Genomic DNA, 18,097 nt, shown 5'->3' with positions numbered 1-18,097 from the left:
GGAGCCGATTCGCAGCCTTCTGCAGTTGGTGGAAATTGCAGGTTAGGCCTAAATGGGGTAGTCAAAATAATAGAAACATCTGTCAGTATAACTCAATACAACTTAACAGCATCACAAACTGCATCCTCCAAAATGACGATAAAGTGAATCAGATTAAGAATTGTCCAATATTAACGCAGTTTTTATGGATGCTGGCCTAGAATAAAGCCACATTTCTCTACTTTTAGGTAGTAAATTAGCTCTGCATGTTAGTCATTAGAGTAATGGCAATGTAGCCTACAAAGTGTCCACCTTACTGTGAAATACGGTAGCAGTAATTGTAAAAGTGCGGGGGAGGGGTTATTTACTCTGAAAATGGCCTCCACAGGGAGAGCTCAAGTATTGAGCAATCACATGAGCTCCCATGAGGCCACAGTTGGGGTCCATAGGGGTAAAGGCTAGTGAAGGATTTGTGAATAGTGGGCAGTCATTACTGCTCCCCCTCTGACGCTGTCCTGCTCAGGGACATGAAGGCGTCTTCTACAGTACAGCTGCTGGCAACTGTAACAAGAATGCGGACACAGTGAGAATTTAGTGTACACCTGTAAACTCAAAACATATGCACATATGTATATTAATAGGAACACTGAGTCTTCTTCCTGTCAGAAACCAAACCATTCATTCAACAAATTTGTGCAAGTGCGTTCATGCAAACACACACAAAGACACAGATATGCATCATGGACACACAGATTACAGACACAAAAACAGATGTCTGCAGATTTACGCCTACATGCTTCACACACATACGCATGATCACACAGACTTGCATACAAACACAGATGTGAGCAGACAAACGTGAACGTACTCTAGAGGAGTGTGTCTGCAACAAAAATACACCTGTTTTCAACTAAAGGAGAAACCTGTCAAAGATTGAAAGTCACAGTTTTGTTCTACAAATATGCACTACTTCACCTGAAGAAATCATCCAATCATCCATTAATGGGAGCAAGGAGAAGATATCGAGGACATTTAATGATTATATCAAACAACAATCCCCAGTCATAATTAAACATTACCCCAAGAAAAGTCTACTTTACACAAAACCTACAAAGCACTATTTCTAGCTCCCTAAATTTAAACCAAGATATTGTTTTTCTGTAAAACGCATTATACTGTAAATGTCACACTGTAGTGTAGCGTAATAATGACTTTGCATTAGATTTGCCTCACTGTGAGGACTGGACAGCCGCGGGATCTGACTCTTGCAGGGGAAACACAGTGATGCCCTTCAGACAGATTATTATTATTGAGCTACACTGATTAAAAACCATACTGCGTAAACAAGCCCCTTTTCTGGGGATTACGGCCTCTACGACGGGCATAATATGGCGATACAATTTTTTTGTATTTTTGTTCAACAGTTATAACCTGCTGCCTGTTTCTTTTGCTTATTATAGTGAACATTGTTACCCATATTGATTTCATCCTGCTTGCCAAGTCCTGAATAGGCTGAAGCTAATTTCATTCCATTTCTTATGCGAATGCTGCAGTAGATATGGGTCTCAGTCATGGTGTATTTTAATTTTTAATGAAAATGTCATGATCCATTCTCTACATAAAAACTATTAAATTTCACATTCTAATGAGATATCTTGCAACAACATCAATTTGTCTTGCTTTAGCAGAACACTTGGAGTGAACAGTTCAAACCCTCCTGTCGCTCTACTATTTAATAATCATCATCACTCATTTCCCGAGTACACTTCTGATTTACAGCTCAGACAGTATTCTAAGAACTATTGAATAGGGGTTTGTTTGTGATTGCAGTGTGTTTTAATAACGGTTTTGCTTGGAAGTAAAATCATGTTGCAGCTACTAACAAGTTATTATGTTGGAGAGGAAAGCAATGAGACAATCAAGTTGACATATGTCACAAGCCCTGCCTGTACTTTGTTGCAGTGTTTACAGCAATTAGTGGGAGGAATCAAGTTCTATTCTTCCTTGCAAACACAGAAACCACATGCAGTTTGAAAATCCAAGTAAAGTTTGTTGATATGTTGCAGGTAAAATGATCCAGTGGTAAATGGCAACATTTGACTATTGCCATTGATCGTAGTTGAGAGATTCAGAGCCATCATGGGTAGAAACTGCAGTACATGGATGGACAAGGACGATGGGGGTGAATGAATCCAAGCAATAGTCCCTAACTTAGTAATAGAAAGTTATAGAAACATACAAGGCTTAGAACATTATTTCTTCTTTTTTGTGTGTTTCAGGATATTCTACCAGCCCAATTCATAAGCCAGTTCCTCCATCTAGTGCTGATGAATTGAATAAGCAGTGAGACATCTTTATTTCAAAGCAGTTACAAACACTGCTACAAAGTGGCTTTAGAGCGGAAGCAATTAGTTGATTAGTCAATTGACAGAAAATTAATCTGCCACAATTTTTTGTCAGTGGTTTAACTGTTTCAGTTTTTTAACCAAAATGAAAAAGCCAACCATTTGCTTGTTCCAGCTTCTTAATTGTGAGAATTTGCTGCTTCTCTGTTTCATATAATTTTAAATGGAATATTTTTGTCACCTTGGGATCTCAGAACCTGTGATAGGCTTTGTTTTACTACCCAATGCACTTTTCATAGACTTAAGTGATTATATGATTACTAAATAATGAAAATCATCAGTAGTTGCTGCTTTTGCTGCACAAAAAAAAAAAAGATTTAATGCTTCAAGGAGAAAACTTGAAAATCATAACTAAGCCAAAAACAGACAAACTCCTGTACATCGCAACACATCCTCATACCTAAATTACAGAAAAGGTCGATTGCCAATGACTTTTAAAATGACATGTGACTGTTCTATTTAACGCAACGGCCACAGTTTTAAACCGTTTTAAACACGTAGTTAACGTTGTGGAACCAAAATAGTTACGTTTAGGCAACAAAAATAGTTAGGGTAAGTAAAATATCAGGGATTGGCTTAAAATGAGTCACGAAAACTACTAAAATAAGGAGGTAACTAGGTCACGGACTGAGGTCGGTTAATAAAAAAAAAAGTAGCCATTAGTTTCACATGGAACACAAGCCCGATCTCTTGAGTGACAGCCCTGTGTTTGTTTAACTTATCCACAACCCCAACCTGACTCCTTACATGGAGTTTGGTGCTCTTATATTTTGTCACATTACTTCTTCGTTTGCGTTAACTATACTTACTGCAGCCACTTGAGAGCGCCTCCTAAGCTCCTGTTATAAGCTACTTGCACAATCGACCTATATGATTGTTTTCTGGGTGAGGACGTCTGGTACGCTGAATATATCCAACAGGCATATGTCAGGCATATACAGTTTGATAAAAGCTGTCACTCTTTTTCACTCTTACTCATGTTGGATCCTGTCTTCTACCCGTGTAGAAGAGAGCAAACTGTTTTTTTATAATAAAATCTTCACTGGATTGACATTTACACTAACTTCACAGTGAGGTAAACCCCCCTTCTTTTGTTGTGTCCTATTTGTTGATAAATGTTTTACAATATTTAGAATGATAACAATTCCAGCTCAGTCGTAGTTTTTGCTAATTTAATTTAATTTTCTTACAGTTGATAACATGAAAACTCATTTTGTTTTTCACTTCCAAAAACAAGGCACAGTTATGGCTTAAAATATTTCCTCCATTATTATTAGCGATATTAACCAATAACATACTAGTATTTAAATGGCAGTATTTCAAAAACATTTTCTTTTACAAGAAATTAACAGCAAATATCTCATAATTTGTATGAAAAGTAGCTCTTTAAAGAACATTTAATTAAAAAAAGCACACTTGCATTGTCCTTTAAGCCTACAATATGTTGTTTTTTTAAAATGTATTTAAATTGCCATTGCTGAAATTTTTCATTGGTTCACTTGCAGTATTTTTTTCCTTTTCCCATGTCATTATCCTTGACACGGCAGATAATTACATCGTCCTGTGTTACTGTCAGGGTTTAATTATGTAGACTGTTGTGACTTGGGTACTGTTAATTTTCTGTTTTCAGCAAACTAAAGGCAAAATGTAAACAATTAAACAGGGGAGGGTTAATGGTGACAGAAATCAGCCACTTAAAGTGATCACTTTTTTCCTTCTGAGTATAAACAGAAACAAGTGAAACAGACTGCTCTTTCTTGCAAACTCATAGTGCTTCTTCTTGCCAGTGATTTCAGTATTTCCTTAGTTTTTGCTGCCTGTCTGTCTGTACTGTACAGTATAAAGTAGTGCTAAAATAGTTAAAGTTGTAGTGTAAATTAAAATTGTAAGTTAGTATGCTGAAAGGCGTTAAAAGGACAGTTCACCCCAAAATCAAAAATGCATGTTTTTCCTCTTACCTGCATAGTGCTATTTATCCATCTAGATTGTTTTGGTGCGAGTTGCCCAGTGTTGGAGATATCGGTCATAGAGATGTCTTCCTTGTGGTGCTCAAAGCGCAGACCTGCTAAAAGCAGTTTCATGTAGGAACTATTTTCTTTCTACCATAGTTCCTACATGAAACTGCTCACAACTAGGTCTGTGTATTATCTTGAGTAACCGGGTCATGATTTTTTCAAATGTATTTTATTTTTTGGCGCTTTGAGCACCACAAGCTGAATGCCATATAGTTCCATTATATTATTTGAGAGAAAGCAAGACATCTCTGATATGTTTAACACTGGGCAACTCACACCAAAACAATGTAGGCTAATAAATAGCATTACAGGTAAGATAAAAACATATGTATGTACCCCGTTTACGGTGGTTATTTTGAAAAACTGAGACTTTTCCCTTCGTTTGTGCCCTTCATTTACACACAAATGGAGAATTTGCCTCTGAAAACGAGTCTTTCTAAAACCTCCGGCCAGAGTGGAGATTTTGGAAAACTTTGTTTGCACGTTTGCATGTAAACTGAGACAAACGGAGGTTAAGGCCGCCGAGACAGAGAAAGAGGAAGTTATTTGTTGCTGTTACTGCTATTTTCGGGATTCTGATTGGCTAACGTGGGCTTGAGCTTCTCGTTACACTGCCACCTACAGGTTTGGCATGCTCTTGACGGCATATATACACGGGTACATGTAAACGAACACTTTTCTGAAAACTGACAGCTGTGCACAATGTTATTTTTGAAAACGGAGAGGTTGAAATGTCCGTTTATGAAAATAGCCGGCCACGTGTAAACGTAGCATAGGTAAACATGTATTCCAGTTGTGTTGCTTCTGTCTCCCCACAACTTACTTCAACAGCCCCAGACAGAGCATGTCATTTAAAAAAAAAAAAAAAGTTGAATGATGCTAATGTGTAAACATATTGATCTGATAACTTTTATTTGCAGCACCTCCTGGTCCTGTTCAGAATTCACTGGCACGTTCCCAGAACAGAAAATACTGAATCATTCATAACTGTCTAATTTCAAACAGGCTCCGTACTGGAATTGGCGACGCTCCGTAAGACAAACCATTCACTTCCCTCTGTGGGACTCAGACCCCCGTATAGCAATGTTCACAGACAGAATGAGAAATAAAGGGGTATTACGCTCACAAACACATAGTACAGCAGTTTTGATGGAGAGGATGATTATTATATCAAGGATTATTTTATTGTCTTGTGGTTTGCTGCATGTTTTCCAGCTAGTACTGCTATATATGTAAGAAACATGGCATTTGTCCTTGATGTTGGAGCATAATGGAGCTCTATTCTCTCTCTGTATCTTCACTATTCCAGTATTGATCAGGAATCATTCTCTTTCAGTCACTTGAGGAGAGTGGTATTAAAGCCTCATATACTCCAGCAGCTTTCCAATCACTTGTGTGCTAAGAACAGAGAAAACACAAAGTTCACTGGTTTACTCCAACAATTTCCCCTGACAATAAGAAATAAGAGCTTCTGTTAATACAAATCTTCACATGTACTGACAAACCTTTTGTCTTTGTATCATACATATCTGCAGTATATTTTCATAATGAGTCTTGAAAATGGATACAGTTGGATAGCTGAGAGCTGTGTTAGTCCACAAAAGCGGTACTTCATTTCTGCTTGATTTGATCGCAATGACAATATACAAATGTACAGACTAGCTTCGGTCTGCAGAGGTCTCCCACAGTCTGAGTGAGACACTGGCGGTGGAACTGGACCACTTAGACAAAAAATAGAAAAACAAAATAACTGTACATATTTAGAGTGAGGAGTAACGCCACACGGTCCATTTTCCTCTCAGCTGCACTGGTCCTCCCATCTGCTTGGTACTAGGAGGGTCCCTAGCATGCTACCCTGCAGTCTTTAGTGTCCATTGTTGAGCAGATGAAGGAGCAACAACAGAAGGCTAAAGGCAGCTTGAAGCATTAAGCTAGGAGGTGAAGCAGAGATTGGGAGGCTGTTGGATGGCAGGGTGGACTGGCCCACTAGTAGTTCATTTCCCAGGGCCTGGGAGGAGACAAAGAGATCAATTTATGCCAATTTGTTTATTGGATAATTCAATTCTGATGATCTGCTAATGAGTACAATAGTGAGTGACAAACAGTCCCTTTGAGTTTCAGGTGATCATCATTATAAAGTTGACTGGTGATAATCTATGTCAGGGAAGGTCAGGATTAAAAACAGGGCTAAAGTAAAGGCAAGAACAGGGGTTAGTGAACAGCCACAAGACCCTCAGACTACACAATATTTTTGCTTTATGAGATAGTCACTGTATCAAATTAGATGATCGTAGAGTCAAACATTCTTGCCATGTCTTGGCCAAGAAACACAACTAAATGCACACTGGACCTTGAAGAATCATTGCTCATTTCTTTCATGTAAGATGTACATAGGTGAAGTACCATGGATGAACTTCACTGTTACAATAGCATATTTAAGTAAGTTTTTATGAATAAAAGTGAACCTTGGAACCATTTATCGTCACTTGGCAATGAAGGTGTCTCTGTGTTTTCTTTTTCAGTCCATATAAAAGAGAGGGTGTGTGTGTGTGTGTGTGCAGCGTAGTGAGCAGAGGGTAATGTTAAATCCACGGGCGTGATTTATTTGAAATATGGCTTCTGACCTGAGGCTTACAGGTTTCCTGAAAGGGAATACAACATCATTCTTTATTTGATTTGCCATGTTACAGTTGTGCATGCTATACGCTATGTGATCCAATGGGCCAATGTCATGGAGCATGTAATGGGAATTGTTAAACTAGGCAAGAGAAGGCTCAAACATTTGGACTCTTTGTTAGGATGTTGTGAGGCAAGTTAAATTGGGCTATTATATGGCTGATATTGTGTAGTCTGATCTCAGCATTACTTATATTACTGTGGTCTTGTCAAACACTGCATGCAAATGTTCACAGTTAGCCTGAAAAACATCAAAATCAACATGATTTACCTATGTTGTATGTTGCAGTGATATGTTGCTGTTGCTGCAACAACTAATCAATTAAATTGATTTAAAATTTTCCAGCGTACAAATGCATGATAACTGCTTAAATTAATAACAAACATAGCAGATAGAAATCCCTTCTATCTGTTTTGTGATGGGTCAACGATGCCGGGCTTCTGATAAATCTATTTTAAAGCTAACCTTGATAACGCTAATCCCTGATAACGCTATTTTAGAGTTAATGCTTGATAAAGCTAATGTCACTTTGATCCATCGCAAAATGTAGAGAAAACAGAGAGAACGTTTTTCCAGTCTGTTACATTTATTTTTAATAACCTGTAATTATGCATTTGTCCATTAAATGGACACAAATCTCCCGGCGATGGCAGATAAAGCTAATGCTAATGCTAATTAGCGGAAATGAGGTCGAATAGACAGTTTTTTGGGATTATTTCATGCCATTAGTCAGAGACAGTCTAAAGTAAATCCTTTATTTCTTCATTAGTTGATCCCTAAGTGACACAGAAGGAAAAGTAGAATAACTGTGGTAGTTTCCAAATTGACACAATGGCAGACAACAGTGCATGCTACTCTTATAAGCATAAGTGTATGCCATCCAAATAATTTGAAAAAAAAATACCTATAATCATCACATAAAAATTCCACACAAAGTGGCGTTAATATTTAAAAATGAAAATAAAACTGCACACCTGTGTTGGTATTATTGTATCCAGAATGTTCCTCATAGTTTCAATGGTTGCTGGTGGAGAAGCAGTGCTCCTGTTTTCTCTGCTGCTTTGGCCGGTACTGGGTGTACTGGACTGGCTGACAGTTGGCTGCTGGTCTGATTCACTTCCAAATGTCATAAGAGCATTCCCTAAAACATTAGACATAGCATAGTATTTTAAAAAAAACAAACAAAAAAAAAACAGTTGTCAGGCTTCAGCAACATCGTCTTGATATGTTTGCATTGAGTTCCACTCATGTCTTATTCAATCACGTCAGATGCCTCCGGTTCTGAATCGTAAATTTTCCATGTGAGGTTTTGCTGGGCCAGAGCTAGTTTGGATTTGGTCAGCAGAGGTGCAAGAGAGAAAAAAAGAAAACAGAAAATACTCAGTATTCTCTTCAAGTATCCAAACTGCACCTGCCTCTCCACATCGACCTCATTAACTCATAGACCGTTTGCACTGGCCTAACAACTCTCTCTCTGTATGTTTTCTAGGCTGGGGGCCCAAGGAAAGACTGGCCAAAGATTCACCTCGCCGCACACACCAAGCAAAGATACTCATTGTACAAGTTCAATGATAGATATTTGCTCGCTGAAGTCAATAATAGGGACCATTAATTATTCACACTCCAGATCAGAGGTCATAAGAGAAATGGAAAGAAGAGAATTAGCATTAGGAATTATGGCAGAAGAACAGAAGACACAATAAATGGCAATACACCCATGCATGACTTCTGGATTAAGGTTGATGTAACACCATATTATGAAATTAATCTGTGTTATTGTTTCCATTATTTATGTAATAATAGTTTATTACGACTGCTATTTCTACTGTTCCTAAATTGCTCAGCTCACCTTCATAAACCTGTATTTAACATTATTCATATTGTGATCCTATTCTTTAGTCTCATCTTTGCAGCTGGCCCCATCATTTAGGTTTCAGAACATTTCCTTAGTAGCTGTAACAGTTGAATATTTTGATATGTTTGATAGTCAAGAATCACATTTAACCCTTAAATTCATACCTCAGGTCTTTACATAACTCTGAACATATTACACCCTGTTTAATACACTATTTTTTATACAATTTTACCCTCAACTCCTTGCTGTATTTTATTGGTTCAGCTTTATGGATCGGATCTCACTTCTCCGCTCTATATGCAAATAACAACGTACATAATTTCCATTTGAAAATAAGAATAAGTGTGTGTGTGTGTGTGTGTGTGTGTGTGTGTGTGTATACATGTCAGTTGTTACTCTCTAAAGCAAACATTAGCTCTCTCTAAAGCTACATTACAAAGGTTTGATGACTAATGAAAAAGTGCTGCCTACAGTCTGTGTGCCGAAATAAGGATGTCTAGTGACGGGCGCCATGACCAGTGCAGGAGAGAAAGATGTTTTTAAAAGTCTCAAGAGTGTTTAGTTTTCAGTACTTTTGTAGCTGATAACTGAATCTCTGTGGTTTGAAGTGGTCGCTTCGTTTCATGTTCACATTTCGGAGTCTGGTTAAGTTACTGCTGATGAAAACCCAACATTTCCTGATTTTGCTGCTTCATAAAGCTTTTATTTTGAAAGCAAAATAAAGCAGACATATAAGCTAAACTCCAAGGCACAGAGATTCAGTTAGAAGCTACAAATGTACTGAGAGCTGAACACACTGAGATTTATAAAAACTTTCTCTCCTGCACAAGTCCCGGCACCATCAGTAGACATCCTTATGTCGGCACACAGACAGCGCTTTTTCATTAACGTCATTGCACATTTGTATTAATTTCATTGGACATTTCTAATGTTTAATTTTTGTGAGACAACTGACATGTACACACACACACACACACACACACACACAGGTGTAAACACATGTACTTAGAGCTGTCCACTTGTGATCGGATCACTCAGATCAGATTTTAATACCTGGTGAAAACAGCGTATATGCGTCCTCAATGCACCCTGGGTGCATTCCCACCTGTTTTTAGAGCTGTCCACTTGTGATCAGATCACTGAAGACAGATTTTAATATGAGGTGGAATCGGTGTTCTAGATGATGAATTCTATTGACTTTTGTGATCGCCTGACCTTTCCTCTAACCCCACCATGAGTTTGACATTTGTGGATTTGGGTGAAATGTCTCAACAACTGTTGGATGGATTGCCATGAAATTTGGATCAGGCATTCATGCTTCCTCCATGGGATAATTTGTTATGACTTTGGTGATTGCCTGACATTTTATCTAGTGCCATCAGTCAGTGTTAATAGTACATTCTGAATAATTTACAAGCAGTGTTATATTAATTAGTAGCTTTAGTAATGGGTCCCTAAAGACCCAAGCAATGAAGGAATGTTTGTCTAAACACCTATGCATTTAAGGGTTAAAAGAGATAAATTAGTGTCAAAAAATAATCAGCAGTTTACTAAAGAAAGTTTTCACAAGTTAGCTCACTAACTTTTTTCTATCAATTGTAAAGAAAAAGAAAAAAAGAAAGTACATCAGGTGTTTGGAGGAGATTCAATAAATATACAATTACCTAACAATCACAGGGCCAGCGTACTTATAATTCACTAAGAAGTGACTGTCTGAACACCCAGGTGGAATTACCAAGGAAACAGCATGAAGGGGATGATTAATAACAAGAGAAGATGAGGTGAGCGAGTAAATGGGAGAGAAACAGAGGAAGCATACTGTTAGATCTACAAAAATCACAGATCTCTGATTTAAATACATCTTTTCTGCTGTTTGAGCATGCTGGGAAACATCTGTCTCACTGAATCCCAACGGCTCTGTCCTGTCACTTTCTTCTATCACAAAACCTTTACTTTGCTTTTCATATTAAGTCTCTGTTTATGTCCCCTGTTACAGGTTATCAGTGCAAATTATTCTGATTAGGGAACGCCGTTTTATGTCATAATAAAATGACTGGCTGTAACAGCAGTGAAGGGAAATTATATGAAACCATATAAATCCAAAGGTGCACCTGAGGTATTTGTGGAACAGTATTTGTTGCAGCTCTGCAGTGATGGGCTTTTCTTTATATGCCTTTTTATAATCAAACATCCTGCTATACTCATACTGAGACTGAACGTGTCCATATGCTTACTCTTTAATCTAAGGAGATGTAGATCTAAGGCTTCCTATGCAGCATAAATGCAAAAAGCTGCTTGAATTTTCATTTTTCCAACCTGGACAACATCTATGAATGGTACATAATTAGGCTCAAAGGAATTGTTTGCCATCTTTTACAGCTCCTGGCCAAGAAAAGGTCACATAACCCCCCGTAAAACCCCAACGTATCATGTTTTACACTTCGGTTTTGTACGGATTAAACATTTGTGAAATATCATGTTACAATAAGTAACTTAAGAGGTGCTGGGAGGCAGGTAGTAAGCCTACTTTTGGACAGTGCCAGGCTAGCTGTTTCCCCCCTCTTGCGTCTTTATGCTAAGCTAAGATAATAGGATGCTTCTTTTCAGTCCCCTTCTGACTGAGAAAATAAGCGTATTCCACATTGCTTTACAGGTGTATGACACACATGCAAGTTGTATTTGACTGCTTGAATTGGAAAATATAACTGTTAGTGAGATGAACAGTTATGATCTGAGAAGACATAATAATAAATTAGTGCAATTGTGATCTTGGACAAACGTTGCAAACGGACAAATGTTCATCGTTGCCATCTGGTGATGCAGTGTGTGTCCTTGAAGCTAAATAGAAACTGCATTTTACAGTACACTTTGAAACATTTTGTGTGTCACTGCTGTTGGCCTAGTTTCCCTGTCAAAATACTCTGTAATTTTGAATAGTCATTCAGAGTCTAAATGTAACTAAATGTATCCTGGAAAAATAAAAACATAAAGATGCCTGAAAAAGAAACACATAACAGTTCTTTCCCTTGCGGTAAACTGCGGTTAACACCGGTTAAACAGGAGACAATAATAGCAGTCAAATGTTTTACCCCCCTATACCCTTATACAAACATAATGACTAACCCCAAAACCTGCGTTGGTACATTCCAATATATTGTGGGTAAGAGTGATACTCACGGAGACAGATGTTGTCGGTGAAGTATCCCAGGAAATTATCACAGTCTTCTCTCCGGCTCCCACTGGCTGAGCAGGAGCACCATGGAGCCACACTGGACGTGGAGTTGTCGACATAGTTGGGAGTTATTGTGCTTCCTGCAGAGAGACAGCGCCAGGCCTCAATCAGTATTATATATTCATAGTCCTTTTGAGTTGTTTCACTGTATTCATAATGCTTTATTATCTGAAACATGAATGGACACTGCATTTCCTATACGCTGGCCTGATGCACAAGGCTGATAATTAGGGATGTCCCGATCAGGTTTTTTTGCCCTCGAGTCCGAGTCCGAGTCATTTGATTTTGAGTATCTACCGAGTCCCGATCCGATACTTCTATAATAATTCAACTTTATAATACCTCCAGACCGCAGACATACTCGCGCTTTCCGCTTCAAGCTGCTTCCGTGTTCTACTTTGCCGGCATTTAACCAATAGCGTCTCTGCAACAAAGTGATGTCATGCCGCACACGTTGCTGTTTCTGTGTGGAGTCAAAAGGGTCTAACTCTGTGCCACCGCATAACTATAGATGTGTTAAAAAATAATGAGAATATATATACATATATATCCGAGTCCTGATCGGGAGGTAATGTCCGATTCCGATCGAGTCTGAAACCACGTGATCGGGCCCGATTTCCGATCACGTGATCGGATCTGGACATCCCTACTGATAATATTCTAGTGTTGTTGGTTAGCCTGGCTGTGCACTGACTCATAGGATATAATAGAGAGATTCTGATGAATACTCCAATTTTTTTCTTTTTTAGGTTATAGCACTCTGTGGCATTGAGATTTTTTTTCTGTGGCTGTTCTATTTCCCTTCAACATAGTGAGAGTGTGATTTCAAGTGTTTTAATATATACAAGACAGGAATGAAAACGGCAAACGTGTTTGTGCTGAGGGGCACCATTTGAGGATGAAATGCATTAGGTTCGCCTCTCTTTCCAGTGTGTGTGGAAAAGAAGCGGCTGTTCTTTTTTCTTTTACGGACTGTTATAAAACAAATTTAACACACCTCCCATTGTGTAAAGAGCCTCTGTTTTTCTGAAATGAGGAATGTGTATGCTTCTGTAAAACCATGTTGATTCTTTGTCTTTTGGTTTAGAATTAGAAATTTCATTTTATTCTCCCACTCACTCTTAGCCTTTTTCTGTATTTGTCCCTCTAGCTAGCTATCACTCATTACTGCCTCTTTGTTGTTGCACATTGTTTACATTTCCTTCTCTAACACAGTATATAGCACATATCTTCATTCACATCTCTTCCCCTCTCCACCTGTCCGTTTTTAATTTCTTTTATGCGTTTCCTCTCTGTGTATAACCTCTCAGGTGTGCACCTACCTATGAGCCCTGTGTAGGCGAGGAGACAGGCTCCATGGTTCCCTTGCTTGCAGCCATTAGTAGAAGTTTCAGAGGGTTCACAATCGTACTGGAACTGCGCCAAGCGAGACCTAGTGAAGCAACGGGCGCTGGTTACGATGAACATGTTAGCTCCCTGTATTGTTTTATGTAAAAAAGTTTGCTGGGTCTTTTTAATACATTCTTTCTACTATAACTTTCATTTAATTGGGAGTTTGCCCCTTTGACATGAAGACATATTGTTGGACGTGGTGAAGACTGAAAGCATTGGACTGTAATGTGAAAGTGATAGAAAGAGTAATATATTTCATCCCCTAGACGTGGGATCATTAGTAAAGCCCTCTGAATGTAATGGGGCTGTGAAAAATAATGGCCATGACCAGAGATAGCAATGAGCGATAACTCTGATCCATCTGGCTCTTTATCTGTGCTAAATATTTTATGTGTTATTCCAACAGGCTCTCTGGGGTGTTCTAACCAAATGGTAGCAGAAAGCTTTAGGGTAAAACAGCAGGCAATTTTGTTGATTGAATGGCTGTTTATCTGGTTTCAAAGAGCCATAATAATGAACAGCACTGGCCCAAATATGTATGGTGATTATATTTAAAACCTATATCCAAGGAGTACTTCAATAAACTAGGAATGGTAAACATTGGCTTTGCTGATTTGGGATACCTTGAGAAAAGAGATAGTTCATTAAGCAAAACAAAACTGGGGATTTTGATATTAGAGTAATATGTTATCGTATCCATATGAGACCATGGCTAAGTGAGAAATAATTGTAATATATGTTATAGACATGAGAGAAAGACTGACATTGATATAATTGGGAGCCAATTAGAAGCTTCCCATTTAGCTCCATTCTAACCTGCACACATAATCAGCGTTGCAGATCCTCATCTGAGTAATGCAGTTGGGTTTTTCCCCGCTTTCATAAGAGCAACTGGGTACAATAGTCTGCCTTCGACGCTCTGCGCATGCTGTGTCCGTACAGGGGCAGAAGAGCAGTTCGTGTGTGTAGTCGGCAGGGACACGGTCAAAGAACCTGCGCAGAGCCTTATTGCATTTAGGCCGGTTGCACAGGCCTGACTTGGCAGTGGGTTTGATACAAGCTGAGACATATTCTGTGCGGAGCTTCTGGCACAAGTCGTCCACATTGCAAGCCTTGGCCGCATCCAGGCAGCGATTCACAGTTGTCATGCCAACATCTGAGTCTGTGGATAGAAGTAAGGTCAAAGACTAGCATATATATCAGTGCAAATATAATACCAACAGATCAAAATGGTTTTATGTTTATATGAATAAGAGCGTATGTGACCTATGTACTCAGTTTATTCAACATGCTGAGATGTGCAGTACTGTAATCTCATCTTGTTAGAGGTTTGAAAGTTGAGATGGGTAGTCTGGAATTAAAGATCAGCTTCAAGGTGAAATGTGAATAAACAATGGAGGCTCATTTCCTGAGGACCAGAATAACAAAATGAGTATTAAGAGAAGAGTCTGCTCTCTTTGCTTATGTTATGAAAAAAGACCTGACTCCTCTCCTAATACTCATTTTGCAGTACTCAAAGTATTCAAGTACTCAAGTATAACCCAGTGGGATTCTTTGCATTATTTTATATACACAAAACGTACAAGGATCAGAACTTAAATATTGCCATAACCCAATTCGAAAATATAAATATCATAGACATTTTTATGTTGTTTTGACATTATATATTGTCATATCGCCCAGCCCTAGTGCAGATGCGCAATCTGAATACAATGTTAGGGGTCTTCAGTTTAATAGCCTCTTAACAATATCATCCTGGATGCTGAAATTGTGTTCAGATGACTGGTAATACATGTGTAACTGTGTCTTAAGAACAGAAGAGACCTCTATTTGCCTTGGGCATGCTTCCAGGGGAAATTCAGTCGAGTCATGTATTCATGCCAGAACAAAACATCTTCAAAGGGTAAAATTGTATAAAATAAGGTGAAACTTAATGAAAGTCAGTGAACTTGCCAGCTGTAATAGAGGCCAAGCGGACATAGTCGTAATCCCTATGCACTGTCTCATAGGGATAGCTCTCCACCAGATTGAGTCCTGAAAGAAAAATAGACAGGTAAAACATTGGCTTTACTGTTGTAATACCACAATTAATTTAAACTGTATGAAACATAAATAATTATCTCCTGTTAATCATTTTCATTAAGCCACTGAAGCTCCAATCGACTAAATCATGGATAAAACTCTGCCTATCTTTCATTTGTCGTTTAGTTTTTAATGACTGGTGGTTCTTCAGCTACTGTATGTGAATAAAAGGTATGATTTGTAAACTCTAGATTTTTTTGGCAGTATGGACAGCTGTTATCTAGTAAACACTGACCATGTATGATGGACTGATGAAGGCTCCAGTAGATACTCAGGCAGTTCTTCTCCTTCTTCATGCCCCGTTTACACTGGCAGCCATGTAAGGGGCTGGACAGCAGGGCGGACACTGCATTGGCACACTGGCTCCGGGCACCGGGGCCCAGCTTCACGCTGCCATTGCCCGCCACACACTGACGCAAAGTCCGCAGACGTGGACTACAAGTCTCATCACTCGAACACGAGTCTCCAGCCACCAAGCAGTCTCTGCTGGCCAGTATAACCTCTAACAGAGCTGTGAGAGAAGATCAGAGAGCAGAGAGATGAGGGGGATTTGAGATGGAGATGCCGGACACAGGAATAAGAAAGGAAGAGTGCAGGAAAGTTAACATTTTGAGGGGGAAAAATGTGAACAGTTGTAAAGGGGTACTTGTAAAGGGGCATTAAGTTAAATAAACTGGGTGGCTCATTGTGTAAGTCTGAAAATGTGAGAATGCACTGGTGAGATTTTCTTGCAAATATTTAATCATTACAGCACTCCTCTCATAACAGCAAGTGAAACATGTAATGGATGTTGATGTGTCTTATTGCTCTGTTGCTTCACAACTTGAGATGCATTATGCATCTTAAGTTTGGTGAAATCCAAGATATTGTGTGTGATGGCCTGTTTTCAGTCCACTAGTTTCAAGATGAGGGACTCAGGGACAATCAAGAAATATTTGCTGTATGGATTTGTATTTCGTGGTTTTAGCCATGCTAGCAGACCAGCTCTAGGGATGTAAATGTCTGTCCACTTCTTTGGTCTAGACTTTAGACAAACATAATCTTAACAACTATTTTATGGATTGCCATGAAATCTAGACAAACATTCATGGTCTCCAGAGGATGGCCTGACCACTCGCAGCAATTTGGGGTTCAGTGTCTTAACAAGAAACTTTGACATGTGGACAGAAGGAGCTTGGGATCAAACCCCCAACGCTGTGTGACTAGCAGACGACCCATTCTACCTCATGGGTCAAAGCTGGCCCAGCTAACGACTGGTAAAGTAGAATAAAGAAAAGCCCTTCAAACCACAAATTTCATACCAAATATTTCACAATTGAAAGAGAAGAAAGTGAGTCTTGATAGGAATGATTACAGTCATCTCTCTTTGCATCCAAAAACAGACTATTGTATAAAGCAGATCAGGTCTTTTGTCTGTGGTAGATTATTTCTTCCACACATATTTAGCCTTTCTCGTAATGAAGATTTAAAAAAAAAAAAAAAACCTGAACTCTATGAAATGTTTTTGTATGAGCTGTTATATCTAGGTATATTTTTGCACCTCTATTGATAATAACTTGGCTTGAGTTCATTACAGTGTATAACATGCTTTAGGACTGGCTGAATTATTTATTCTTACTAACTTCTCACAAAGTTTAAGCTAGGAGAACTTGTATTTTTAATACATGCTGAATATGTGTGTATGCAGTTACTGTGTAAAAGTTCTTGAGTGATTCAGCATTATACTGCTCTCATTGACCTTGTCCTGTGTACAGTTGCTTTGACGCCTACAGTTCTGCTGCATGAGTCAAGTCTATTAAAGGTGTGTGACTGGATATACAGAGAACATTAACAAGTGAACGAACTATAGAATATTATCCCTTGCTGTAGTGAAAAGCCCATGTAGTACCATGTCTGCTTATTGAACTGTATCTCAGTGCACCAACATAACCTGGTGAGAAGAGGGAAGAATGTGGGATGAAAAGAAAAAGTGACATTTATGTTAAGTTGTGTCTATACTAGCAGTAGAGGTAGTTGTAGTGTTTTTAGTCAAACAATGAGGGAAGACAAAAGGAAATGCATTATGACTGCATTATATGGCTCTTTGTTCTTCATTCTTGCAAACATCTGACACTTGGAGGCAGATTAATATGGAATTCCAATGTAATTAAGTTCCGTGGCTTTTATTATCCTGCTGTGTATGCTGAGTATGAGTCTAGTCGTAATCGCTGCCTCTATTATGTTCACAGGCAATATTTGTTCGAGTGAATGAAGCTCTCCATACTCAAAGAGACGGGGGTTTGCACCCTGAGTCCCGTCTGGTTTAGGCAACAACAGCACTTTAGGTTTGGAAAAGATTGTGGTTTTGGTAAAATGATGATAAGCACATTGTATCTCATGATTCCAGCCACTGTGGACTTTTTCTGTATTTAACCAGACCATGAAGTGGTTTGATGGATGAATAACAAAAGACTTTCTTGC

At 38.7% G+C, this 18,097-nt stretch overlaps 1 protein-coding gene across 2 annotated transcripts in view; it reads right to left on the bottom strand.

Annotated features, from left to right (window-relative positions):
- Positions 1 to 5,294: 5,294 nt before the first annotated feature.
- Positions 5,295 to 18,097, bottom strand: part of gfra4b (GDNF family receptor alpha 4b) — a 44,762-nt gene continuing 31,959 nt past the window's right edge. Inside the window, exons 2-8 of one of the 2 annotated variants that reach the window (XM_036001383.1) lie at positions 15,873 to 16,148; positions 15,509 to 15,589; positions 14,372 to 14,717; positions 13,482 to 13,595; positions 12,109 to 12,239; positions 8,051 to 8,217; positions 5,295 to 6,407 (exon numbers count right to left, since the gene is read on the bottom strand). In XM_036001383.1, coding sequence (XP_035857276.1) covers positions 6,264 to 6,407; positions 8,051 to 8,217; positions 12,109 to 12,239; positions 13,482 to 13,595; positions 14,372 to 14,717; positions 15,509 to 15,589; positions 15,873 to 16,148 — 1,259 coding nt within the window. In that variant the 3' untranslated portion in view covers positions 5,295 to 6,263. Of the gene's footprint in view, positions 6,408 to 8,050; positions 8,218 to 12,108; positions 12,244 to 13,481; positions 13,596 to 14,371; positions 14,718 to 15,508; positions 15,590 to 15,872; positions 16,149 to 18,097 lie in introns of both variants that reach the window. The other variant, XM_031303453.2, reaches the window with a different exon arrangement.

Source organism: Sander lucioperca, chromosome 1, assembly GCF_008315115.2.
Source record: "Sander lucioperca isolate FBNREF2018 chromosome 1, SLUC_FBN_1.2, whole genome shotgun sequence".
NCBI classification, from domain to species: domain Eukaryota; kingdom Metazoa; phylum Chordata; class Actinopteri; order Perciformes; family Percidae; genus Sander; species Sander lucioperca.
This window is presented reverse-complemented; position numbering and strand designations above follow the sequence as displayed.